At 41.9% G+C, this 26,269-nt stretch overlaps 1 protein-coding gene across 1 annotated transcript; it reads left to right on the top strand.

Annotated features, from left to right (window-relative positions):
• Nucleotides 1-1,061: 1,061 nt before the first annotated feature.
• LOC147429171 (small ribosomal subunit protein eS25-like) lies at nucleotides 1,062-6,479 on the top strand. Its single transcript, XM_086495296.1, has 4 exons — nucleotides 1,062-1,139; nucleotides 1,215-1,292; nucleotides 5,955-6,089; nucleotides 6,168-6,479. Exons 1-4 carry the CDS (start codon nucleotides 1,137-1,139, stop codon nucleotides 6,279-6,281), a joined length of 330 nt encoding a protein of 109 aa, XP_086351422.1. The 5' UTR covers nucleotides 1,062-1,136; the 3' UTR covers nucleotides 6,282-6,479.
• The last annotated feature ends 19,790 nt before the right edge of the window (nucleotides 6,480-26,269 follow it).

Here is a 26,269-nt window from a genome sequence, read left to right as displayed (position 1 = left end):
AATATGAAAGTTAACTAAAATTTATAATGTAGTTTTCTTTGTTCCTTGTGAGGACACTTGTGAAAATCAAAACTCAAACGATAGAATTGTGAGGAGAATGGGGCCCCTAGGGACCCTATTTATAGGTACTCTGACAGCCCGCCGGACTAGAAGCGGGACCTCCGGGGCCGCAACCCTCCGGGTATATGAGAGTCTTCTTCAAGTCACCATGCCAATTTTTGTGAATGTGAAGACTTGTCAATTGAGAATTTTGTTAATTAATAGTGTGATTACAAAAGAAAACACGTGATCATGTGAATTTGAAATCCTTGTAACCTCACATTCTCTATCCATGCCCGATCTCCACACACCTTGGTCTAGAGGTGCACAAAGATCAAGCCCATAGGGAAATATTTTTGTCTTTATTAGTCAATGCTTATATTCGTGAGTGCGACATAAGTACACATTTACGCCTACATGATAATGCATGTAGATTAAGGAAAAACTCTAATATTGTAACAATCTAACCTAAAACTCCTAGTGGCTTGAAACAACCAAATTGCAAAGAATTAAAACCTAAGCGATTAGTCCTAAGCGGCCAAACAAATATTAATCGTTTCATGCCTTTCGTGGTTTATCTCCATCTCGAATGCTTCCATATGACTTCAATAATATGACGGGATGAATTCTACTTCTTATGACAAAGTGAGGGGTGCACTCGAGGGATCAACGGCCCGAGTGCATCCCACCGTTGGATCTCAGCTGGCTGGAAAAAAAAAAGCGCGTCGCCTGTCCCACTCCCGCCTCAAGGTGGCGACCCCTTCCCACCCACTCGCAGACCTCAACCATCCCGCCTAACACGCCTCCATGCAGGCAATTCGCCTTTATGTGTATAAAAACTTGCCCCCTCTAGGGGCGTCGATCCAACGGCCTAAAGCTCCCCGCCCTGCCGATCGCGCTCGTCGCCATCGATCCCTCAAGTGACACCCCGTTTCAGTTATAAACGAGGATAGATGATAGGCCTAGTGGGTCCATCAATAGCCAATTGTTCAACATTACCGACAAATTAACGTCGGACTAAGTTTTATGTTCAGTATATAAAGCCCCTTCTGTAAGTTTGATTGTAGGGTTCGTTACTGCACCTGCAAGTGGTCGTCATGGTGAGGACGACTCTAAGAGCTACGTTCCTTGCGTGACCATTTCTGAGTTTTGATACAGATGGCTTTCTTGTACAGGCTCCCAAGAAGGATAAGGCCTCCTCTGCCCCCTCGAAACCTGCCAAGAGTAGTGGAGGCGGCAAGCAGAAGAAGAAGGTAAGGGTTGAGCTCCATGTATTGTTGAATCGGGTTGTAATGAGAGAGAGAGAGAGAGAGAGAGAGAGAGAGAGAGAGAGAGAGAGAGAGAGAGAGAGAGAGAGAGAGCAGCTTCAATTTTGGGCAAGTGTGTGTCTGTTAAAGTAATGATTCAATGATCGATGAGACGGGCAGTGATGCAGCATTCTATTACAAAATTCGTGAAGATAGCAGAGGGTACTCTTATTACTCTTATGAAGCAACATAAAGCGGATTGGGACCCTCGGAACTTCGTAGTCGAGGTTTTTTTTGGAATATGGATTACGGCACTTCTAGAAAAGCATCATGGTCAGAAGTAACAATTTCATCACATCATCACATGGGTTTACTGGCGCCTGCCACTTGGCAACACACCATGGACTTAAAGATTATCCGAAAGGTGTCAAATTTTGCACAGCTATTAGAAGAAAGCACTTCTAAAGAAATTTTTAGTGCTTTGTGTAGGAGTTAGTTGGAGAGTTTCCTGAACAAGTAACAAGTTGTGTTTCAAAAGCTTTCTCAAGTGCATATTGTCGTTATACAGATACAACAGAAAATGAGGGTGATTGTTGTGTGCTTTATAGTAGTTTATGTTCTTTTCAATTTGTACATTGTCAACATTGGCACTGAGACTTCATATTCTCAACTTCAAGCTAGGGTCCACCACTTCTATTGGACAATTGTCTCTCATGTTTTCTTGCAGACACACAATGCATTTTGCATTAGAGATGGAGACACACGGTTACTGGAGAGGAGGGAGGATTGGGTAGAGATGCAAGCAAGGCATCGCTTGCGAAGCTCATGCGGATTGTTTCTAGGGATAGAGCCTTGGGAAGAGTTTCTGCATCATGCTTTGTCACATACCTCTTTTCGTTTTGGATCTCTAGATACTACAGGTGTTTGGTGCCTGACTATCAGATTCATCTTCGTAGATGTTGTCTCATTTGTCATCATTTATGGGCTGCTTGCTATAGATTTAGAAGGAATTAGTGTTGCTTTGATTTGCCACCCGCCTTCATGTGTGGAGGAGGTAAGGAGGCAACCACGTGTATGGAATGCATATGTGACAGATTTAGACGTGTTAGCGAGGCAAGAGGACATACATTGACTGTGCTAGATGTAATGATAAAAGGTTCTTTACACTGTTGGTCAGATGCTTCCTTGGTTGGGGCATAGGTGATTGAAGCTACCTACGGGATCCGTAGAGGGGTTCCTGTTCGTATGAGAGATTGATGAGGCTATTCCATTTGATTGGAAGGTCCTCATATGGGGAGAGAATCTTTTACCTTCTCACCACAGATGGTGGTGGTACTTCGACCCTCACTCGAGAGACTCGATTGTTGCTATGCAGGGGATACTTGTCTTTAGGATTGCGGAGATTGCCATTATGGATGTCACATCATACTGGAGTTTGAGGGTGGGGTTCTACCTGATCAGTAGCAATTGACTGCCCATTGACAAGCCGAGGTTTAGAGTGGTTGGCTCTTTCTAGAGGAGGTAATGTGTTTTTATTATAGAGGAGACACCACTTTGGAGACCGTAGATTTGGCAGGGAAATCCACTTGTTCAGTTGGATTGGGATCCTGGTTAGTGGTAGTGGCCTTCGTTGATCAATGATGGAGCCCCTCTTGACATTTTTTGAGTACTCCGTCACCCTTGGAGGAGGTTTCTTTTGCAGACTCGGCATCCTCCTTACCGTCCACTCCAATTATAGTTATGGTAGGATCAACGCATCCTCCTTGCTTTCAAGAGACAGATTTGGTCATGCATTGAGACTCTCCGGATCAGCTGCAGGATAAGTTTTTTCATGTGGATAACAGCACATGCAGAATTGCCAGTTGGTACTTGGACGACAATCAATGGTCACGATTTGACTTGTTAGAGATGTACTTGAGAGCCTAAGTCTTTGAGGCATCGTTTTTGGGTTTGTCCTTTTGTGTAGCAAGTGTGGATTGCAGTTTGCTGTTTATTGATTAGAGCGGGCATCCATGATGGGTTCGTGATGTCGGGGGCAGTTGTATGGCTTTTGCAATTTCCGGGGTCACATCTTTTCTCAGGGCCTGTCGACGGATCCGATCTTCTTGCTTACTCCCTTGGGTTATAGACCGTGCACTCTGTAGATGATTCTAGATGCAGGTCACTAGTTGGCAAGACACAGTTTTTACCTTGATATGCAGCATCACACTTTGGACCGTGTGGGAGGCTCGATGTGCACATTTTGGGCTCATAGTCATCCCCTACGTCCATGATCTTTACAGCGATTTGGATAGAGCTGTTGCATACTCTTCGCAGTCAATGGGACTCTTCAGCCGGCTTCTCTAGGGCAACGGAGCAATGTTGACTGCGTCTTTCTTCACACATGGGCACTGTTGTCTATTCTTTTCCGTCGGGATGGCGTTATGCACCTCCACAGTGGGTCATTCTACATTCATCGTATAGACCACCTTGATGTTTACATAGCCTACACATTGTCACTCTTTTGTATTGGCTTAGGGTGAATAAGCCCTTGTCTTTTCTCATGTGTGTGTGTGTGTGTGTGTGTGTGTGAGAGAGAGAGAGAGAGAGAGAGAGAGAGAGAGAGAGAGAGAGAGAGAGAGGGTTCTGCCCCTGCGTGAGGCTCCCTTCTCTACTCGCGACGGCCTGCCCCTTGCGTGAGGCTCCCTCCTCTGCTTGTGATAGCTTGGCCCCTTGCGCGAGGCCCCCTCCGCGAGCCATTGCTCGCGTCAGCCTTGTCCCTGCGCAAAGCCCTTCTTTGTTCGCAGCGGCCTTGCACTTTGCCAACACGTGCGTCACCTTGGTTGTTTGCCTGCACGCTCTACTCCAACCCCGTCACGGCCCCCCATCCTCTGTGGCGGCCTTGTTGATTTTGCCCCTCTTGCCGTTGGTTCTAGAGTTTCGTCTTTAGCCTCCTTGCACTGCTGTCCTTGTAAGCGCTCGGACTTGGTGCTGATCTCTGTCGAACCAGCTTCATGCCCTACCCTCGCCTTCAACATCAAGGGCCGCTATCCCTTCTCCACTATGGAGGCTGTCAGGCTTACTGTTTCTGTAGAAGGTTCAACCTTGCATCCCTATGAGCGACATCTTCCTCATGATGCTGCAGACTTCATAACAATTGTTTCAGGTGTTCCTCCCTCTTTTGGTCTTGTTGGTTTGTGTGCATTTGCCATGTGCTGCGTTCGATCTTCTCCTGTCAAGTTTTCGCTGCTGGAAGTGCCGCCTATCGATAATCCATCAACATGAAGCCTGTCGTGACCGCTGTCTCTGCCTAGAGAAGGTTGCATGCGCAACCTCGCCTTCCACACCAATCCTCCTCCTCGTGCTGCAGGCTCCTTGGCAGTTGTTTGGGCGTTTCTCCCTCTATTGGTCCGACTGCTTCATTGGTTCCCTCCTTGTTTCGGGTTCGTTTTTTTCTTTCCTTGTTTCTTGGTTGTTCTTAATTTTATCTGTGTGCATGCGCACACGTGCTTTGTTGCTCTTTGAAGGCTTGCTTTTGGGGGGGTGTGAGTGAGTGGAAGCATGTCCTTTGAGTTTCTTGTTCTTGTTTTCTCCTTTCTGCTGCTTTTATTTTTTGCTTTTGTTTTTGTTTGTTTGTTTTCATCGTCTTTTGGTTGGGCTTGTTGGTGTTTTGGCTTAAGTTGCTGTTGTGGCTTGGTTGGTGGTTGGGAAGCTGCTCTTCTCTCTCGTCGCTCTCCCAGGATTCTTCGGATGGTTTTCTCCTGGGCGTACTTTTCAAAGCCTCCTGCACTGTCCCTTATTTCCCTCTTCAGCTATGGCTTTAGGAGCCACCTTCAAGAAGTGGACTGCTCGCTTTTTTGGATGAAAGCTCCTTGTCTGCTTTGATGTAGTGCTTTGTTACCCACTTTGTGCCATCTTGCGTCTTCACCCTCACCTTTGTTACCAACTTTTGTTTTTCCATTACCTTTCGCTGTCAGATTTTGCCAGTTGGTGGGCATTTGCTCGACACCGAGCTTCTCGTAACTGCTCACTGTCATCTTCACTGCTGGTGGCTTTTGGTGGCTCTGGTTCTTGATTTGCAGTTGCTGAATGGGCTTTTGGTCGAAGTGCATGTCTTTCAGCTACTGCCATTCTCTCTCCGCTAGCTTGCCAGGGCACTTTTTACTCTCTTTAGGAGAGGTTTTTTACCCTTGACTTGTTTTTTCCATTCGGTCATGTGCCTAGTTGTATCTCCTTTCACAGATTCCCGTTTGATGATGTACTTGCTCTCAAAATAGGCACCATTTGGGCGTTTTGGAAGGATTTCAAGTAATAGAATCAGCCTCCTTTTCTTAGAGAGAGAGAGAGAGAGAGAGAGAGAGAGAGGTGAAGGTGAAGCCGGTAACTCAATAACTCCATAACTCTAGAAGCAAACGATACAAGATAACCAAATGGTGGACCTTGGCAGCATTGATATGGTGTGCTAGGTCTGGGTTGGCCAAAACCTCTAAAAATACCCTTCACAAAAAATCCACAAAACTGGAAAGAAAACAATAAAATGGGCAAAATGTCTGGTGCAAAATGTCTTAACAGCTACATGATTCACACAATTTGAAAACACTTAACTTTGTTCGGTTTGTCTTATTTCTACCTTGTTTGTATTGGGATTTTTTATGCTTATGTGTGGTCACTTTCCTGTTTATCAACCAGAAATGGAGCAAAGGAAAGCAAAAGGAGAAAGTGAACAACATGGTCTTGTTTGATCAAGCAACATATGATAAGCTACTGTCAGAGGTGCCGAAGTACAAGCTCATTACACCTTCTATCCTCTCGGATCGACTAAGAGTGAGCCTAGATTTACTTGTATGCTGTTATGGGTAGCAAAGTCATGCTTGTAAATGTGGGTCGTTTTGCAATTTTCAGATAAATGGATCACTTGCTCGGAAGGCTATTAGGGAGTTAACTGATCGTGGCACAATCAGGCTGGTGGCAGCTCATGCAAACCAGCAAATCTATACTCGGGCTACTAACACCTAGTTTTTCTAATTGGGGCTATTAACGCTTCTATGTGAGTTTCTAGCACTCTTTGAAATCCTTACGATGTTCGTTTGGGAGCTTGGCCAGTCTCCCGCTTTTGTGCACCAGAGTGTTTAGTGGACTGGCCTCTCTTAAGTCCTTGTTTTGATGAATATACTACTTTGTTTCTGACAAAGATTTATCTGCACTTTGGGTGTACGAATCTTGCAGAAATTGTGTGCTAGCTAGTTTATTTTCAAGCATGCTTATTGTTCCATTTGAGCGTTCATAGGTGTTTTTGATGGGCGCAATGGTCTGGCTCCCACGAGATGTGATGGCAAGCTGGTGGTGGGTATCAGTTTGATGAAATTTTGTCTTTCTGTCTGGTTTGTTTGCCCTGCTGTTTTTGATGTGTAGGGCAGGTGAAACTCGAAGGGTTGTAGTGAATATTAAACATGCAAAGGATTGGGCGATGTTTGAAGTTACAGATTTGGACCTATTTCTTGACTGTGGGTTGTCTTGTATGCCTAGAATTTTGTTCTCTCCTTAGTAAAGTCGGTGCAAAGCATGGATATGTGTTGCTTTGGCTCGTGTTTTTGTCATGGACAATATTATAAAGGAAGGCATTCTTGGTTGTGTCAGTGGGTTTTTACCAATGCATTTGTGGAAGTGAGGGTTGAGGAGGAGAGTCCTGCCATTGATGTCATGACAATTTTTGTGGTTATATAGGTAATGCACTTGAATATGTTGTCAGTCCTTTGTTCATATCTAGGGGGAAACGTCTTCATGTGATAGTTCTTACATATCTGGCTTGAAATTTTGGGCACTTGCAAGGAAGGTAAAGAAGAAGATTACTTTTGTACCATGGTTTACTTTTGTGATTTAAGATTCACAATGCTCGATTACTGCTGGGGCCCTAAATTGATTGGGGCCTTTGATCCAATCTCCCATGAGGCTCCCTTACTCTGCTGGTCGCCAATGGGTTGCTTGCATTACAAGGTGTGGGTCCTTTCCCTACACCATCATGCTCAACTGGAATCTATACCAAGTTTCTTGTGTTAAGAGTAGGAACTCACCTTTGCTGTTAATGGGTTGATTGCAATCTATATGTACTCTGGCCAGAGTAGGAACTCATCTTTCTCTCTCTCTCTCTCTCTCTCTCTCTCTCTCTCTCTCTCTCTCTCACAGTATGTGTTTTGTTAAGATTAATGTTTTCATTTTTTGGATTTCTTGTAGATGATGACCCGCTTTTTGTGCACAATGGAACGTGCAATAATTCCACAACTATGCATAGTAGATTGTTGATTGTTTGCACCAAAATGAAATTGCACATTCACAGAGGGCTAGCTTGAACAAATATTTTTAATAATATTGATGTCCATTATTGACTCTTCAGTCCTTGGATGCTGAAACTAAGGTCTTGGTGAGTGAAGGAAAGTTAAGTTGAAAAACTTGGTCGATGTCGTCGAACTCTTTTCTATGTTGAATTTTCGAGCTTTATCATTATAGAGTAGATACTTTTTGCTGATGGAAGTACTCCACTAGTTGTGCTTCATTGTCCTCTGTGTGCCTTACTGCTTGCTAAGATGTTTAATACAATGGAAACTTGCATGTTGGCTACTTCACCATCCTAAAGTTAGGGTGCTACCTTTCCTCACAGAGGTGTTTTCCTTGCACATCATACTGGATGAGGATTACAAACTTTGGGTGCCTTAGTTGATGCATCCAATTTGAGAGCATGATGTCAGCTAGGGCTGCCTTAATAAAGGAAATAGGTGTGCAAATGGATTTGTCTTCTGTTTGGGAGTGGATATTGATAAGTGTGGCCAATTGTTCTGAAATAATCTAAAAGCTCAAGTTTGAGGCCAGCTCTTGATAGATAACTTTAGTTTCAAAGCAAGGTCACACCATAAGATTTTACTATCCTCGTTGTGAGACACAAGCAATTGGGATGAGCATTTTCGTGGAGGTCGCTCATGGAAAGGAGTTTGACAAGGTTAGGTGAGTCTAGCCAACAAATAATAGGTTTGGAAAGATGTGAGTTCAGGATTATTGGATAACCATTTGACGAGTTTTTTTATTAATGGAGCGGGCTAAGTTGAGCCGGTAGGTGTGGGGGAAAAAGGGAATTTTGACAAGGGTACGGGGAGATTTTGTTTGAGTTCCTTTTAAGGAGCAAGGATCTATAATCGTAAGAGATGTACATAAAGCAAGCCCTTAAGAGGGGAGGGATATTCTTTAGCCCTTAGCCTAGCGAAGAACAAGTTACGAATCGAGATGAACATAGAAAGCGAACTCTCTCTAATGATGTAGCTTTTAAGCTCATAAAGGATGAAAGCAACTTTTTGATGCGTGGGGTGTCAAGATTGCCATGGAATGTAGTTATAAGAATTGAGACTTTCTTGATGGCAATATGTATCAAGTATTCCTTGTGCAGCAAATGATGGGTCCTTAAAAAATGTACATCTAGAATAAAGGCTTCAGAGGTGGAAATAGCATGGGAGATTTTAATGTGCTCTTTAAGAGGGTGCCCATATTGCTTAAGAAGCCTACTTAAACTAGAGGAAGGACCGTCCCAAATACCAAAAGCATCATCAATAAATATTTTAAAGTAAAGGAGCGAAGGAGAGGAAAGAAGGTTAAGGTTATCTTCTAAATAACAAAGAAAAAGACAAGCATAAACAACTGCAAAATTGGAACCCATGGCGGTTCCTTTTACCTGGTGCCAAAATTTACCGTTGAAGGTGAGGTAGTGATGATTTAGAATAAGAGAGGCAAGGGAAAGAATGAAATGGACTTTGGGTGTAAAAGAAAATTCCTCGGATTGAGCATTTGAGAGCTTCTAGGCCATCTGTTATTGGAATGCTCAAGTAAAGTGTTTCCACATCAAAGGTAAAGAGAATAATGCTGGGAGGGAGGGAACAGGAAGCCAAGTCCGTGATAAGGGAACGATAATCCTCAAAGTGTTGTGTTTTGGATAGAAGAATAGGGTAGAGTTGTATATGAAGCCACTTAGAGGCATTCTCCAACAGGTACCCTTTGTAAGAACAAATGGGTCGTCCAACAAGGGTAGGTTTATGGATTTTAGGTAGCAAAAAGAAAGAGCAAGGTTTGAGTATAGTGTGACTAGAGGAGAGGATAAAGGTCCTTTGATCGATAGAAAGAAAGGGAAACTTTGAGAGAATGGCCAGAAGGAAAGATTGAACAGAAGAAAGAGGAGGCGTCACGACTTTTGTGTAAGTGCAAGGATCTGGGAGATGCCGAAGGGCTTCCTTAAGGTACCAAGATTTGGAGAGAATGACGGGTCTATGATTCTTATTTGCTGGTTTAATGACGATGCTATGATCATTTTTAAGAGACGAAAGGGAGTCGATAAAGAAGGATTTCGGATAAAAAGGGGAAAAGTGGGAAAGAAGAGGACTTAAGAGAGGTAAGAGATGGTCAAAAGTTTGGCTAAGAGCCAAGGAGGGTGTAGGAGGGTTCCAAGAAGGGCTGGGAAGAGAGAAGGGTGAGGAGGTAAACAGAGAATTTTTAAGAAGATCTTAAGTTGCAAGCTCCTTTCTATGAACTTGTAGGTACCAAGGATGGATGAAGGCAAGGGTGGGGGAGAAGGAGGGATGCAGTTAAGCCCTAAACCCAAAAGTTTCTTTTCAGAGGAAGAGAGGGAGCGGGTAGAGAAGTTGTGAAAAGAGAGATTGGTTATCTTGTGCTCGAGAGTATAGGCGGTTTGCTTGCTTAAAGCAAGGATTTAAAAAAAATGAGGATTGGTAAGAGGGTGCCAATATTTGGAACGTTTTTTGCCTTTGAAGGGAGGGGAGGGAAGGAGGGGGGTGGCATGGGGAGGGCGGGTCCAAGGATTTGGGAAGAGAGGAGCTTTGGAGAAAAGCAAGTGGACCCAAGAGGTAGGATGATCAAGGGCTACTTTCTCCTCCATTGCAAGTTTTTGAAAATTTGGGTTTATTAGGAAGACTATATTTTGGGTGAAGTGGTTTAGGGGGTGGCAACAATAGGAGGGAGACCGTTGCCAAGAGGATATTTTGGGGATTTTATCAAGGAGGGAAAGGGTGTAAATTTCGAAGGGGGTTGGGAGGGAAACGGGTATCTAGGTTTATTAGCAAGGGGGGAAGCAAAAGAGGGAGAGGAGGGTGCCGGGGAAGTCATCATGGAAGAGGATTTGGGTTTCTTGAAGGGAATCTTGGCCAAAGAGTGAGGTTGAGTAGGCTCGGGATGAGGGAGATCGGGTTGACTATGCACCGAGCGAGGATAGTGCTTATGGTTAGAAGATGCCCTTGGGGAAGGAGAGAGGATTTTTTTATCTTGGGTTTCTACTTCATGATGGACAAGCTCCCCCATCATATCTTCTTTTGGTAAAGTCTCCACCTCCTATAGAATGGCAATTTGATTTCTCTTTCTTACATTGTGTGCCACCATGTTCAAGGAGGAGGCTAGATGTGTATGGAGAATCACATTTTGAAGGTTTGCACCAAACTCATTAAGGGAAGTTTGCTTCCATTGGAGGAATTGACTAGCCCAAGCCGACGGTTGAACTCTTGGGAAGGAGATGGATGTAAGTTTTTTGGTGAGGTCTAAAAGCCTCTCCTCCACAAGATCGTGATAACTATCAAAGTTTTTTGAAGATTAGCTATGAGGAGAGTTTGGGCTTGTTTGGTGCAATCCAATTGAAATTGAATATTGAGGGCTTCTAGTTTGGAACTAAGAAACGATTGTGCGTATGAGTCATCAAGAGAAAGGTGGAGAGTTTTCATACAAGGGCTAAGAGGCGCTTTTTGGTTGGCCCTAAGACTTTGAAAGTGTGAGAGATGGGACTTAGCTTTGTGGAGCTTGAGATTGAGTGCTTTAAATTCTTCCAAGGAGAGATGCCGGACTAGAGTAAAATTTTCCATTTGCATTTGGATGCTTCAAACTTTGCTATTAGTAACATATAAGCACAACAAGCACAACCAGGAGAGGAGACAATGGATTTTCCTATCTCATATGCTAGTAGGCAATTAAACATTGTGGAAAAGTACTACATCACAATTGAAAGAGAAGGACTAGGGATGGTCTATGCGGTTGAGAAATTTAGGCATTACTTATTGGCTAAGAAGTTTGTCTTCTTTGTGGCCCTCCAAACTCTACTTTATCGTGTCAACAAGCCTTATGTCTAAAAATGAGTCAGCGAGCTTGTCTTGCCAAAAAAAAAAGAACAAAGGTGAAAATAAAGACGTATGTGAGTTTTGGGGGGGGAGGGGGTAGCAAAAGGTTTACACCAAACGCGTTTCTCATTAAAGCTCATCAGTGGTGTAAACCGTACAGAGGGAAGGGAGGGGATTTAAGTAGGGGAGCTCACGAATGAGTCTCCATTTCCCAAACAGGGTACACAATTTAAGAGAGATAGAGACGCTTTTGGGAGGGAGAATTCTTTACAATGTAGGTGGGTAGGTGGTAACTAAAGAGATGAATTTGATATAAACAAGAATGTACCTTTTCATAGAGATGGAGGGAAAACAAGGGTGAAAGGAAATTAAAGAGAGAAAAGATGGGACTAGTCCAACTCAAGGAGAGCATCTAGGACTATATTTCAAAAGATAAAGGAAAAAATATAAGGAGTGTCCTTTGGAAAAGTGGTATCATCTCAAGCGATTGAAGTCAAGGAGGATGCTTGATTGCCATGGTCCAAAGTGTGCTACAAAAAGAAAGGGTGAAGGTCGCTCATGGAAAGGAGTTTGCCAAGGTTGTCTCAAGCTCAACAAGAGGAGATCATGAGGCAAGTACAAGAATTGGTTGGCAAAGGGTAGGTGAGTTTAGCCAACAAATAACAGGTTTGGAAAGATGTGAGAGTTCAAGATTATTGGATAATCATTTGAGGTTTTTATTAATGGAGCGGGCTAAGTTGAGCCGACGGGTGTGGGGGGAAAAGGGAATTTTGACAAGGGTAGGGGGGGATTTTGTTTTAGAGTTCCTTTTAAGGAGCAAGGATCTATAATCGTAAGAGATGTACAGAAAGCAATCCCTTAAGAGAGGGGAGGGATATCCTTTAGCCCTTAACCTAGCGAAGAACAAGTTGCCAATAGAGATGAACCCAGAAAGCGAACTCTCTCTAATGATGTTTTTTAAAAGCTCAGAAAGGATGAAAGCAACTTTTTGATGCGTGGGGTGCCAAGATTGCCATGGAATGTAGTTATAAAAATTGAGACTTTTTTGATGGCAATGTGTATCAAGTATTCCTTGTGTAGCAAATGATGGGCCCTTAAAAAAATGTACATCTAGAATAAAGGCTTCAGAGGTGGAAATAGCATGGGAGATTTTAATGTGCTCTTTAAGAGGGTGCCCATATTGCTTAAGAAGCCTACTTAAACTAGAGGGAGGACCGTCCCAAATACCTGCAAAATTAGAACCCATGGTGGTTCCTTTTACCTGGTGCCAAAATTTACTGTTGAAGGTGAGGCAGTGATGATTTAGAATAAGAGAGGCAAGGGAGAGAATGAAATGGACTTTGGGTTTAAAGGAAAATGCCTCGGATTGAGCATTTGAGAGCTTCTAGACCATCTGGGATGCTTGAGTAAAGTGTTTCCACATCAAAGGTAAAGAGAATAATGTTGGGAGGGAGGGGAAGGAATGGGAAGCCAAGTACGTGATAAGGGAATGAGAATCCTCAAGGTGTCGTGTTTTGGATAGAAGAATAGGGTAAAGTTGTATATGAAGCCACTTAGAGGCATTCTCCAAGAGATACCCTTTGTAGGAACAACTGGGGCATCCAACTAGGGTAGGTTTATGGATTTTAGGTAGCAAAAAGAAAGAGCAAGGTTTGAGTATAGTGTGACTAGAGGAGAGGGTAAAGGTCCTTTGATCGATAGAAAGAAAGGGAAACTTTGAGAGAATGGCCAAAAGGAGAGATTGAACAGAAGAAAGAGGAGGCATCACGACTTGTGTGTAAGTGCAAGGGTCTGAGAGATGCAGAACGGATTCCTTAAGGTACCAAGATTTGGAGAGAATGACGGGTCCAAGATTCTTGTCTGCTGGTTTAATGACGATGCTATGATCATTTTTAAGAGAGGAAAGGGAGTTGATAAAGAAGGATTTAGGATAAAAAGGGGAAAAGTGGGAAAGAAGAGGACTTAAGAGAGGTAAGAGATGGTCAAAAGTTTGTCTAAGAGCCAAGGAGAGTGTAGGAGGGTTCCAAGAAGGGTTGGGAAGAGAGAAGGGTGAGGGAGTAAAAAGAGAATTTTTGAAGATCTTAAGTTGCAAGCTCCTTTCTAGGCACTTGTTGGAACTGAAGGCAAGGGTGGGGGAGAAGGAGGGATGTAGTTAAGCCTTAAACCCAAAAGTAGCTTTTTAGAGGGGGAGAGGGAGCGGGTAGAGAGGTTGTGAAAAGAGAGATTGGTTATCTTGTGCTCGAGAGTATAGGTGGATTGCTTGCCTAGAGAAAGGATTTAAAAAAAATGAGGATTGCTAAGAGGGAGCCAATATTTGGAACATTTTTTGCCTTTGAAGGGAGGGGAGGGAAGGAGGGGGGAGGCATGGGGAGGAGGGGTCCAAAGATGTGGGAAGAGAGGAGCTTTGGAGAAGAGCAAGTGGACCCAAGAGGTAGGATGCTCAAGGTCTACTTTCTCCTCCATTGTAAGTTTTTTGAAAATTTGGGTTTATTAGGAAGACTATAGTTTGAGTGAAGTGGTTTAGGGGGTGGCTGGGGAGTGGCAGCAAGAGGAGAGAGACCGTTGCCAAGAGGATATTTTGGGGATTTTATCAAGGAGGGAAAGGGTGTAAATTTCGAAGGGGGTGGGGAGGGAAATGGGTATCTAGGTTTATTATCGAGGGGGGAAGCGAAAGAGGATATTTTGGGGATTTTATCAAGGAGGGAAAGGGTGTAAATTTCGAAGGGGGTGGGGAGGGAAATGGGTATCTAGGTTTATTATCGAGGGGGGAAGCGAAAGAGGGAGAGGAGGGTGACGGGGAAGTCATCATGGAAGAGGAATTGGGGTTCTTGAAGGGGTGCCGCGACGCTTCTTTATGGGGAATCTTGGAGAAAGAGTGAGGTTGAGTAGGCTTGGGATGAGGGAGATGGGATTTATGGGATTTATTATGCACTGAGTGAGGATAATGCTTGTGGTTAGAAGATGCCCTTGGGGAAGGAGAGAGGAGCTTTTTTACTTGGGTTGCTACTTCATGATGGAAAGCTCTCCCACCGTTTCTTCTTTTGGTAAAGTCTCCACCTCCTCTAGAATGGCAAGTTGATTTCTCTTTCTAGCATTGGGTGCCGCCATGTTCAAGGAAGAGGCTAGATACATATGGAGAATCACATTTTGAAGGTTTGCATCAAACTCATTAAGGGAAGTTTGCTTCTGTTGAAGGAGTTGACTAGATCAAGCTGACGGTTGAACTCTTGGGAAGGAGATGGATGTAAGCTTTTTGGTGAGGTCTAAAAGCCTCTCCTCCACAAGATCGTGATAACTATCAAAGTTTTTTTGAAGATTAGCTATGAGGAGAGTTTGGGCTTGGATGTATGCTTCGATGCAATCCAATTGAAATTGAATATTGAGGGCTTCTAGTTTGGCAGTAAGGAGCGATTGTGTGTGTGCGTCATCAAGAGAAAGGCGGGGATTTTTCATACAAAGGCTAAGAGGCGCTTTTTGGTTGGCCCTAAGATTTTGAAGGTGTGAGAGATGGGACTTAGCTTTGTGGAGCTTGAGATTGAGTGCTTTAAATTCTTCCAAGGAGAGGGCCACAATCTTGTCAAATTCCGTCGGTTTGTTCATGGTGGGTAGAATAAGGAGAGGTATTTGTGCATGTGAGTCATCAAGAGAAAGGCAGGGAGTTTGTATCGGGGAGTTTGCATACAAAGGCTAAGAGACGCTTTTTGGTTGGCCCTAAGACTTTGAAGGTGTGAGAGATGGGACTTAGCTTTGTGGAGCTTGAGATTGACTGCTTTAAATTCTTCCAAGGAGAGGGCCACAATCTTGTCGAATTCCGTTGGTTTGTTCTTGGCGGGTAGAATAGGGAGAGGGATTTGTGGTGGACTATTGGTTAAAGAGAGGGTTTTTTTGATTATTCAAAGCATTAGCTATAAAATTTTCTTTAATTAAGGTGGTATTGAATGAAAAAAGTGGTTTATACAATTCTCCAATGAGTAAAAGATGAAATAACTTTGTGACACACAATTTTTGTTTAAAACAATGAAAATTTTCTTGTGTATTCAAGAAATGTGTGAACAAAATTTGTCAAGCATATGCAACCATGTGGTTTAAAAATCAACATCATGTGCTTAAGTATTAGCCATAGAATCAAATGAAGTACCCATTAATGATTGATAGATTATTAAGAGAGGGTCTTTGATTCAAAGCATTAGCTATAACATTTTCTTTAATTAAGGTGGTATTGAATGTTGGGCTAAAAACTTTGAATGAAAGCAACCCACTCAATATTCCATCATCTATTAGGGGTTGAGATAATAAATACTTGATACTTTGTTGATCATGTTTGATTACCAAATTAGTACCCATTAAGTAATGTTTCCAAATTTCTAAAACATGCACTACACCAATCGGTTCTTTGTCATATGTATTGAACTTAAATTTAGAGTATTTAAATGAACGACTTTTATTTGCGATTCAAAGGTTATCTTTCATGAGAGCCGCACCAATACCTTTTCCACTAGCATTAGTGGCTAACAAAGAATGTTCTATCAAATCAGGCAATTGTAACACAAGTGCATTAGTTAAAACATTTTTTAAAGTAGTGAGCTTTCTTGTAAATTAGTCCATACATATGGAGTGTTTTTCTATATAAGAAAAATTATGAACAAATTTTTTGTAATAACTACAAAGACAAATGAAAGAACGTAGTTCATATAGTTTCTAGGTATAGGTCATGATTGAATAGTTTCAATGTTTCTAAGCTCTACGTGTATTCTCTTTTTCGATACAATGTGTGCTAAATTTTAGATTAGAAAATGAACTCTTTTTGCGATTCAAGTATAGATGATTTTGTGAAAGAATATCAAACACACATATTAAATGTTCCTTATGCTATTGTTCAAACTTACTGAACACTAGAACATCATCAAATAATACAATGACAAAATCTTGATGGTCAATAAAAACTATGTCATCATACAATTGAAGGTAGCTGATGCATTTGTCAAACCAAAAGGCATAACAAGAAATTCATAGTACCCCGTTTGTGTTCTGAATGCAGTTTTGTAACCATCATCTTCAAACATTTTAACTTGGTAGTACCCCAATTTAAGGTCAATTTTGATAAATATGTTTGTCCCTTTCAATTTGCTTACCTTGTCAAGGACTCTTGGACTAGGATGTTGGGGTATAAAGCCCAATGTGGTCGCCCAGGTAAGTGGGCGGGCCGCCAGGTATGTACACATATTCTTTTGTAAAAACCTAATAAGAACTCACTATGCTCTACACATTACAGTAGAGCGAGTTCACCATATCGTCGTGCTCTTCTTCTCGCACACTCTCTCTCGCGTCGCACTTCCGCTCGTACTCCTTCAACTGGTATCAAAGCTCAGATCGAGGCTCGGGGCAGCACTGCAGGAGGCTAGAGTCACCAGCTCAGATTGGAGTGAAATTCGACAGGCGAAGACACGGCCCCAAATCCTGTGGGTAAGCCCAAAGGGCTTGGTGTTCTCAGAATTTCATTCTGAGGTCATCTCGGCCACCGTTCGGCTTCGACAAAGGTCTGCGCAGGCCATTTTCGACTACGTGGTCTCAGCGGGTGCAGATCTGACTCTGCAAATTTGGGGTTTTCGGCTTACGACTGCAGGTGCTAAGGATATCGGCACTCCCAGAGTGCTGATTTGTGGCTGTCTACACATCGAAGGACGGCTCACAGTTCTTGGAGACGTGTCACATACGACACGGGCGTATCTACACACAAACTGTAGGCGACATCCACTAGTTCATCAGGTAGCTTGTATTTGCTGCTTGATATTCCAGATTTCATCCTGACATTGCAGGTACTTCCACATGGGATGTATTGTCAGAGATGATGTATGTCTGTTGAGGGTTTGCTGGCTGTGAGTCACGCAGCAAACAACCGCCGCAGCGGTTACAGCATACAGTGGGAAATTTGTGGATGTATGACTTTGTGGGAAGTCTATGTACTGTCAAATTTACTGCAGCCTTTGTTGAGGGTCGAGCGAGGTTTTATTGAGCTGGGGGATTCTCGAATGTTGAGATCCTTTCGATGATACAGGTCTTAGAGCGATCCCTCGAGCACCCTTAGATAGGCAGCTAGGATGTATTGACTGTGAGTTAGACAGTTGGGATTGCATCTTTGCTTTACTGCCGTTGAGGCATTGTCGCAGTCTATGCTTACAGGACAGTGACAGGACAGTCAAAGACAGTACAGGTGCCGGACAGGTTTACCCACAGCTTACAGTGTTAGAGAGAAAGTGGTTTTTTGAGCTGTTTTTAGGTCTGTTTTTAGTACACCAGAGCCATTTTACAAAGGAGACTCTGCCAAAATTTCTGCAGAATCTGAAGCTTTCTTGGTTCATTTGACAGGTTGATATTGGTTCAGAGGTCAGTTTACAGGGGAAACTCTGCCGAATTTTTCCCAGGAAAGTAAACTACTATGAAGCGTATCTATGGCTGGATCACAGGACACTGCTCTTTACAATATCAAGAAGCTGGATGGAACCAATTTCCCATTGTGGAAGAAGCAGATTTGGCACGTGTTGGTACAAAAGAAGCAGATAAAACCTATAAAGCTCAAGGGGATAAAACCAGAAGATATGGACGAAGATGAATGGAGCGAAATGGATGAATTGGCACTTTCTACCATTATGCTGACTTTGGCAGAAAGCGTTTACTTCAATGTAGTAGACGAGATGTCGGCTTATCAAGCATGGTTAAAGCTGAGTGATCTTTATGAGAAGCAGAATGCAGCTTCACAGGTATACTGGCTTAAGAAGCTTGTTGACTTGAAGATGAAAGAAGGGACACCTATGTCCAATCATCTGAATGAATTCAACACAATCTACAGTCAGTTGTCAGCTCAAGGTGTCAAGTTTGATGAACCTGTTAGAGCTATGTTCCTATTGATCACATTGCCGGAAAGTTGGGACACTTTTCGCACAGCTTTGAGTAATTCTGCACCTCCAGATGGTTTGAACATAGCAGGTGTAGAAGGAAGTCTGCTTACTGAAGAAACCAATAGAAAGACAATGGACAAAGGCAAAGGAACAGCCTTAGTTGTCAGGGGAAGGACCAAAGAAAAGTACAAAGGTGGAAAGAGGAATCAGTCTCGTAGCAAGTCCCGCAGTGCTAAAGGCAAGAGTGACATAGAATGCTACCATTGTGGCAAGAAGGGTCACATGAAAAGAGACTGCAGAGAATGGAAAGCAGAAAAAGGCAAAGAGAAAGCTGAAGACCATGGTGAGAAGAACAAGTCCTCAGTGAAGATTCAAGAAATAAATGTGACAAACACTGTTGCAGTGGATGACAGTCTAGTGTCAGGAGACATCTACTTCTTGAAGAATACAATGGACTCAGCTCTTCTTACAGCATCTGATGGAAATGCACTGAGTGACTGGATTATAGACTTAGGGGCATCACTTCATGTGTCTCCAAACAAGGAGTGGTTTACCTCTTATGTGCCCACTAAAGATCATGTTCGGCTAGGCAATGGGCAGACATGTGAGATCTTAGGTGTTGGAGATGTTCAATTGAAGTTTCAGAATGGCTCTTCTTTCACGCTGAAGAATGTGAGACATGTTCCCGCAATTACAAAGAGATTGATCAGCACAGGTTTACTTGATGATGTTGGCTACGTCACCACTTTTGGACAGAACATGTGGAAGATATCCAAGGGTTCTATGACAGTAGCACATGGAGTAAAGTCTGGAGGACTTTACATGATTTATGTATCAAATGTCTCTAAAAATGTAATCAATGTAACCGAGCAGCTGAACGTTTCTTTGTGGCATAGCCGGTTAGGACATATGTCCAAGAAGGGAATGGAAATCTTGTCTCGTTCTGGTTATTTGCCTGGCTTTTCATTTAATGATTTTGAATTCTGTGAACATTGTCTGTATGGTAAGCAAACACAACAGCCACATAAGGATAGAAGCAGTAAAAGAGATACACAGTTGGCACTTGTTCATAGTGATTTGTGTGGACCTATGCCTAACCTATCTCTAGGGGGAGCTTCTTACTTTATGACATTTATAGATGATTACTCGAGGAAAGTATGGGTTTACTTTCTCAAGCACAAGGATGAAGCGTTTAGTGTTTTCAAAACGTTTGTGACACTTGTGGAGAATCAGAGTGGGAAGAAGCTTAAATACTTACGCACTGACAATGGTGGAGAGTATGTTTCAAAGGCCTTTCAGGACTTTTGTGAGTCAAAAGGTATAAAACGTGAACTTACTGCTCCTTACAATACTCCTCAAAATGGTGTTGCTGAGAGGATGAATAGGACCATACAAGAGAAGGTCAGAAGTATGTTGTCTAATGCACAGCTGCCAAATGGGTTTTGGGCTGAAGCTGTATCAACAGCTGTTCATCTTGTAAATAGATCTCTTAGCAAGGTTTTGCAGAAGGATTCAGTGCCAGAGATGGTATCGTCAGGGAAAATGCCCTCATACAAGCATCTCAGAGTCTTTGGCTGTGAGGCATACACTCACGTTCCAAAGGAATTTAGGAACAAACTTGAGCCAAAGAGTAGAAAGTGCATCTTTCTAGGCTATGGTAATTCTGGTGAGATGGGGTACAGACTTTGGGATCCCGAATCCAGAAAGGTTGTCCGCAGCAATGATGTTCACTTTAATGAATCCAAATATCATTCTAAACCAGAGAGGGTTGAGGAGATTAGAAGAGTTGTCTTCCAAGAAGATGGACCTGCACGTGCAAGACAAAATGTCGGGGCTCAAGAGGAGCAAGGAGAGGATAGAGTGGAACCACAGGTTGTGGCTGAGCTTGAGCCACCTATTGTGCGTAGATCTGGACGTGTCACGTGACCTCCTGATAGGTTTGTTCCATCTATGAACTATGTCATGTTGACTGATTGCAATGAGCCTTCATGTTACAAGGAAGCAGTGCAAATGAAGGACTCCGGGAATTGGCACATGGCCATGCAGTCAGAGATGACAGCTCTGCATAAAAACAAGACATGGAAGCTAGTTAAATTACCACAGGGAAAAAAGGCTCTACCTTGTAAATGGGTTTACAGGTATAAGATCACCGCTCATGATAGTCAGCCAAAGTACAAAGCAAGGCTTGTTGCCAAGGGCTTTAAGCAAGAACAAGGCATTGACTTTGATGAAGTCTTCTCTCCGGTGGTCAAGATGACTACATTGAGATGCTTTCTTGCATTGGTTGCCATATTAGATTTGGTGTTGCACCAAATGGATGTCAAGACAGCGTTCTTGCATGGTGATTTAGATGTGGAAATTTACATGCAACAGCTAGAAGGGTTTGTTGAGAAAGGCAAGGAAGATTGAGTATGCCAGTTGTTAAAGAGTCTTTATGGCTTAAAACAATCACCGAGGGCATGGTACCATAAATTCCACAAGTTTATGCTTTCTCAAGGCTACAAACGTAGTGAGTTCGATCACTGTCTATATACAAAGAAGGCTGAGGATGGTAGTTGGCTGATCCTTATTTTGTATGTGGATGACATGCTGATTGCTGGCAAGCACTTGGAAGAAATTTCAGCTTTGAAGTCAAAGATGGCAAAATCGTTTGACATGAAAGACATGGGTGAGGCAAGTCATATACTTGGTATGCGCATTGAGAGAGACAGATCAAAGAAGTTGATTTGGTTATCTCAAACAGAGTATATTGACAAGGTTTTGCAACGTTTCAATATGAAGAAGGGAAAGGCACTGAGTGTTCCATTGCCACCATATGTGAAACTTAGCAAACAAGATTGTCCTGTGTCTGAGGAAGAACACGCTGAAATGGATAAGATTCCATATGCGTCTGCAGTGGGTAGTTTGATGTATGCAATGATTGCTACTCGCCCAGACATTGCATTTGCAGTGGGAGTAGTAAGTCGATACATGTCAAACCCAGGCAAGAAACATTGGGAGGTAGTGAAAGGAATATTGAGATACCTGAAAGCTACAAAGAGTATGCGTATATGCTATGGGAGTCAGGAGCTAAGTGTAAAGGGTTTTACAGACTCAGATTATGCAGGTGACTTAGAAAACCGAAGGTCTACGTCAGGGTATGTCTTTACATTGGCTGGTGGAGCAGTATCATGGCGTTCTAGATTACAAGATTGTGTTACTCAGTCTACTACAGAGGCTGAATATGTTGCAGAATCAGAGGCATGCAAAGAATCAATTTGGCTTAATCAACTAGTAACAGACTTGGGAATCAAAGAAGAGATGCCTGTGTTATATTGTGATAGTCAAAGTGCTATACAATTGGCTCGCAATCCAGTTTATCACTCAAAGACAAAGCATGTGGATGTGAAGTATCATTTCATCAGGGAAATGCTCGAGGATAAGCAACTTCAGCTTGTCAAAGTTCACACCACAGAAAATCCTGCTGATCTACTTACAAAAGGACTTCCCTCAGAGAGCTTTGCGCATTTTCGCAAGCAGTTAGGTGTAGGGTAGTACATCACTTCTCTACATCTCTTGTATATTAGCTTGTATAGTAGCTTCTCTCACACTTAAAGTACCACATTGGACTTTAAGTGGGAGGTTGTTGGGGTATAAAGCCCAATGTGGTCGCCCAGGTAAGTGGGCGGGCCGCCAGGTATGTACACATATTCTTTTGTAAAAACCTAATAAGAACTCACTATGCTCTACACATTACAGTAGAGCGAGTTCACCATATCGTCATGCTCTTCTTCTTGCACACTCTCTCTCGCGTCGCACTTCCGCTCGTACTCCTTCATAGAAAACCTATTCTTAATGGTGATCTTTTGTAAAGCCATGTAGTCAATATACATATGAAAGGTTTCATTTTTCTTCTTAACAAGAAGTACTGGAGCTCCATATGGTAAACTACTAGGTCTAAATAGTGCTCAGTCAATTAAATCTGTGATTTGGTTTTGTATCTCTCTATGTGAGTTGGGTTTATAGGATAGTGTGCTCTGAAGGGAGGTTCACTACCTAGGATAGTATCAATTTTATGGTCTTCAAGACATGATGGTGGTATTCCAAGAGGCAAATCATGCATAAAAAAATCTTTAAACTGTGAGAGAAAGTCATCGTGTGAAGAGAAATTGAAGTTTCAATTTTAGTAGAGAGTTGGTTTACAAGCACTATGTAAATTTTTCCTTGCTTTCATATTGCTCGTTTGGCTTAAGTGTGAGAAGGGAGATAAATTTTTTATATTCTAGGATTCTTGGATGAATTAGGTTTTGTTTTCATGGGTGAGAGTCAAAGTTTGTATTTTATAATTAATTTGTGGATTAAATTCATGTCGAAAAGGCATCCCCAAAATCATATCAATACCATGTAGTGATACGACAAAAAATGTAACTGTGTAAGAAGAAAATCCACCAATGAAAACTTCAACAGTAACTTGATTTTTACAGTTGAAACGTTGATTATATAAGACTTCATCTTTACTTTATAAGATGAAGAGAATTGAGGGATAGAAATTTGTTGTGCCAATTTTGCAGAGATGAAATCATGGTGGCTACTTCCATCATCTAAGAGAATTGTGATATCTTCCCTCTTAAGTATGCCTTTTCCTTTCATTAAAGTGTGTGGAGATATATGAATACCTAGAGAAGGATAGTCATTGATTGGCATCATACTCAAGATCATATCTCTCATTGTAATTGACTTCAACTTCTTTGTTTTCATTGGGAATAGCATCTTTGATGAGGTTAACGGTTGCACGATTTGGATGAATGTTGTTGGTCTTTGGTTGAGATTATGTGTGACTTCATTGGGGTACCTGTGACCCTTGTTGATGAGAGGTGCATCTAGCTAGTTTCTTGTACACATTTCTTAACCTTAACCTCTATCCAATTACATTGTATGCATCTTGTCAGTTATTCAAGTTACTCATGTTTTGAGTCTACACTCTCTCCCTCTCACTCTCTAAAATTACTAATATAATTACCAATTCTATAACCATGAATTAATGCTAGTCCTATTGATCCATCGTAGCGCAACAAGTGGTATTAGAGATTTTGTGTGATTATCATTCTCCAATTAGCTACCCTAATACACAATTGATTACTCTATTTTTCATCAAGTGTTAGTAACAAATAATCTACATAAGCACGGTGCAATTGTGATGGATTGTGGGCACATTCATTGTGAGCCACAATCCTCTTCCATGAGAGGAACTTGTGATTAGTGGCAATTAGTAGCAAAATAATGATTGTGTTAATTGACATTTGGATTTAGGTAGCATTTTTAGTGTTATTTTTGCATAATTTGTGGCATTAATCAAGATCGTTCCAAGTGTTGAATTCCTACATTGGGTTTGTGTGGAGGTAGTGATCTCAAGTCTTCTTCAATTAGTCCTTGAACTCCCCAATACAACATTGTTTGCTACCCAATTTGATTTTCTAAATTAAGATGTGTGTGTGTGTGTTTGTGTGAGTATTTTTTGTGTGTCTCCATACAGAAGCAAAAAATAGTAGTATGCTATTGGAGGGACCTACATCAAAAGCTGCAAATTCCTGTTGGGTTAAGGAATTTTAGCGGTAGGCCACGAGGTTTTGTGCTCAAAATTGGAGTCTAGCACTTTAAGCATACATGAACTGATATTCAAATAGGTCTTTTCAAGCTGGCGGGTTTGCAGGAGAGGACTCCCATGTAGCATAGTATGCTTTGGTGGATGTGAATTGCTATCAAACATAGCTTGGGGTTCCCTTTTTGGCTTTGCAAGAGAATCTTTCAATATTGTGTCACTGTTGTGGTTCATCAACACAGAGAAAACTGAATCATCATACTACCCTTAACCTCACATAACTCAGAATTTCATTTAGAAACAATGAAGTATTACACAGAAGATATGAGATGAGACAAGAAGTAACTTAAAATAGAATTTAGAAATGCTTCATTCATCAAGGAAAGAGCTACAGAGTCATCCCCTTACAGTCGGATCCTTCACAGAGCGCAAAGCACACTTATAGCTACTTCACCAGAAACTGGTATAACAACCTCAGTCTTGATACAAACTAACGGTTAAATATCTGATTCACCACAATCCAACTGACTACAATTTGATTCATTACAATCCGACAGAGCATATTTGACTAATCAGCAAAACATATCTGACTGACTACTAGTGTTCCTGTCAATAGTCACCCCGAAGCCCCCCAAATCTTAACCCCAATAAGGGGGTACATTCCCACACCTTTTTATGCCTTTTTCCTAGAACCCCCTACCAAGGGGATCTTCCCACGACCACACCTACAGAGCACTCAACACACCAAGGGAGAACTCCCACAAGCAGTAGGCAGTTGACATCAGCCTTAAGGATTTGAAATGAACCATCAAAGACTTTCAAAAAATCTCAAATTTTTTTTTTGAATGCAAAGAGGAACTTCAAGCTACCAAGGCTTCAATTTTAAGCCAAGCATCAAAGCAAATAAGAGCATTCAAAAAAAGCTTCAAAGAAGAAAATCAAAGCTTCCAGAGCATCCAGCTTCAAGGATTTTCTTGACTACCAATTGGGATCATAAAAAGCAAAGAAGGTCTTTACAAAACTTTGCACTCCAAGGCACACAACAAACTCCAAGAGTTTTAACAAGCAATAAAAGAAGGAAATTTCTCACTTCAAAAGAATTATTCTCTCACTAGATTGTTATAATTCAAAGTTAATATTTCTGCAACCGAGCGCAATCACAGCAAAAGCAATGTATGTTTACACATTCATCATTGGGGATATTACCTTGTGCTTATGTAAGGAGTCAAGACACTTGCATTGGGATAGCACCCAGTCACAAAGACAACTGAAGAGCACTATGAGAGAGAAGAAAAGGTCATCTTCAGGGGGAGAGCATTAGCATCATCAACCTACACTACATTTATATTTCCAAGCATTAAATTTAGTCTTTCATCAAATAAAATTGACAAGAACTTCTACGAGCCCAGAAATTTAAAGGATTGCTAGAGTTTTAAAGTAAGTAGCAGAAACAACAACATCCAAACAACATCACCATAGAAGAGATGGATATGAAACCAATGGAGTATGATTTGGCAATGACAATAGTGACTTGAAGGGAAAATATGGGTGAGACCTAGCTTGGATTCATCTTGGTGGACATGTTGGTCCTAGGAGACTCATGTTCGAGGGGAGGCATCTTTAGCCTTTGTGGCACCATAGATCAAAGAATCGTTATAACCTCCTCAATGATTTTACTATGGATTTTGCTATGATCAAACACTTTGATCTTCGGAAATTGGTATTTTAAGTGGTGTAGGGAGAAGAGGGTGTGCTTCAACCCCTAAAGGTGGGGGTTTACTATTTTTAAGGGCTTGTTGTTTGGAACGTGGTCTAATAAGAGTATGGAGATCGACAATATCAAGGAAACCATGGAAGTCGAAATGCCCAAATTTTCCATTGTAGTGAGCAACTTTTTGGGATATGAAATTTTAGTAGACGCTCAATGGAAAAGTTTATTGAGAAACATGAGGCACTTTATGCACTAAGATACCCATTTTTAGTGGACTAATGAATGTCAAGAAGGCTTTTAGGCTTTGAAACAACTGATTAGCATAAGGTCAATAATGAGGTAGTCAAGATGTGTGATGCATACGTGGATGCTTCACTATTGCATGGGGAGCCATTTGATGTTGAGAAAGGTTAAACTACCACTTCACGAGAAGATCTAGGTATGGTCTTCTTGTAGAAATGTCACACCATTATCTATAGGATCATTTGTTTATTTTCTTTATAGATCATCACTTCTTAATCAATAAGGTTCAAATCAAAGGAAGGATGATGTGCTAGATGATTTTGGTCCAAGAATGTGATTTTCAAACTATGCACAATCTACAAGGAGATTGGGAATTGATGAATGCAACTCTCAACCCAACCATGCTATATATAGGCCCTTGGCCT

The sequence above is a fragment of the Adiantum capillus-veneris genome, chromosome 22, assembly GCF_014529385.1.
Source record: "Adiantum capillus-veneris isolate H3 chromosome 22, ASM1452938v2, whole genome shotgun sequence".
Classification (NCBI taxonomy): domain Eukaryota; kingdom Viridiplantae; phylum Streptophyta; class Polypodiopsida; order Polypodiales; family Pteridaceae; genus Adiantum; species Adiantum capillus-veneris.
Note: the sequence above shows the minus strand (reverse complement) of the source record. Positions and strands in the feature narration are given on the sequence as shown.

What these genes read in the sequence shown, in the direction of transcription:
- LOC147429171 (XM_086495296.1), top strand. An exon ending in GCGGCAAGCAGAAGAAGAAG is followed by an intron (nt 1,293 to 5,954) that starts GTAAGGGTTGAG and finishes TTTATCAACCAG; the next exon opens with AAATGGAGCAAAGGAAAGCA. An exon ending in TCCTCTCGGATCGACTAAGA is followed by an intron (nt 6,090 to 6,167) that starts GTGAGCCTAGAT and finishes TGCAATTTTCAG; the next exon opens with ATAAATGGATCACTTGCTCG.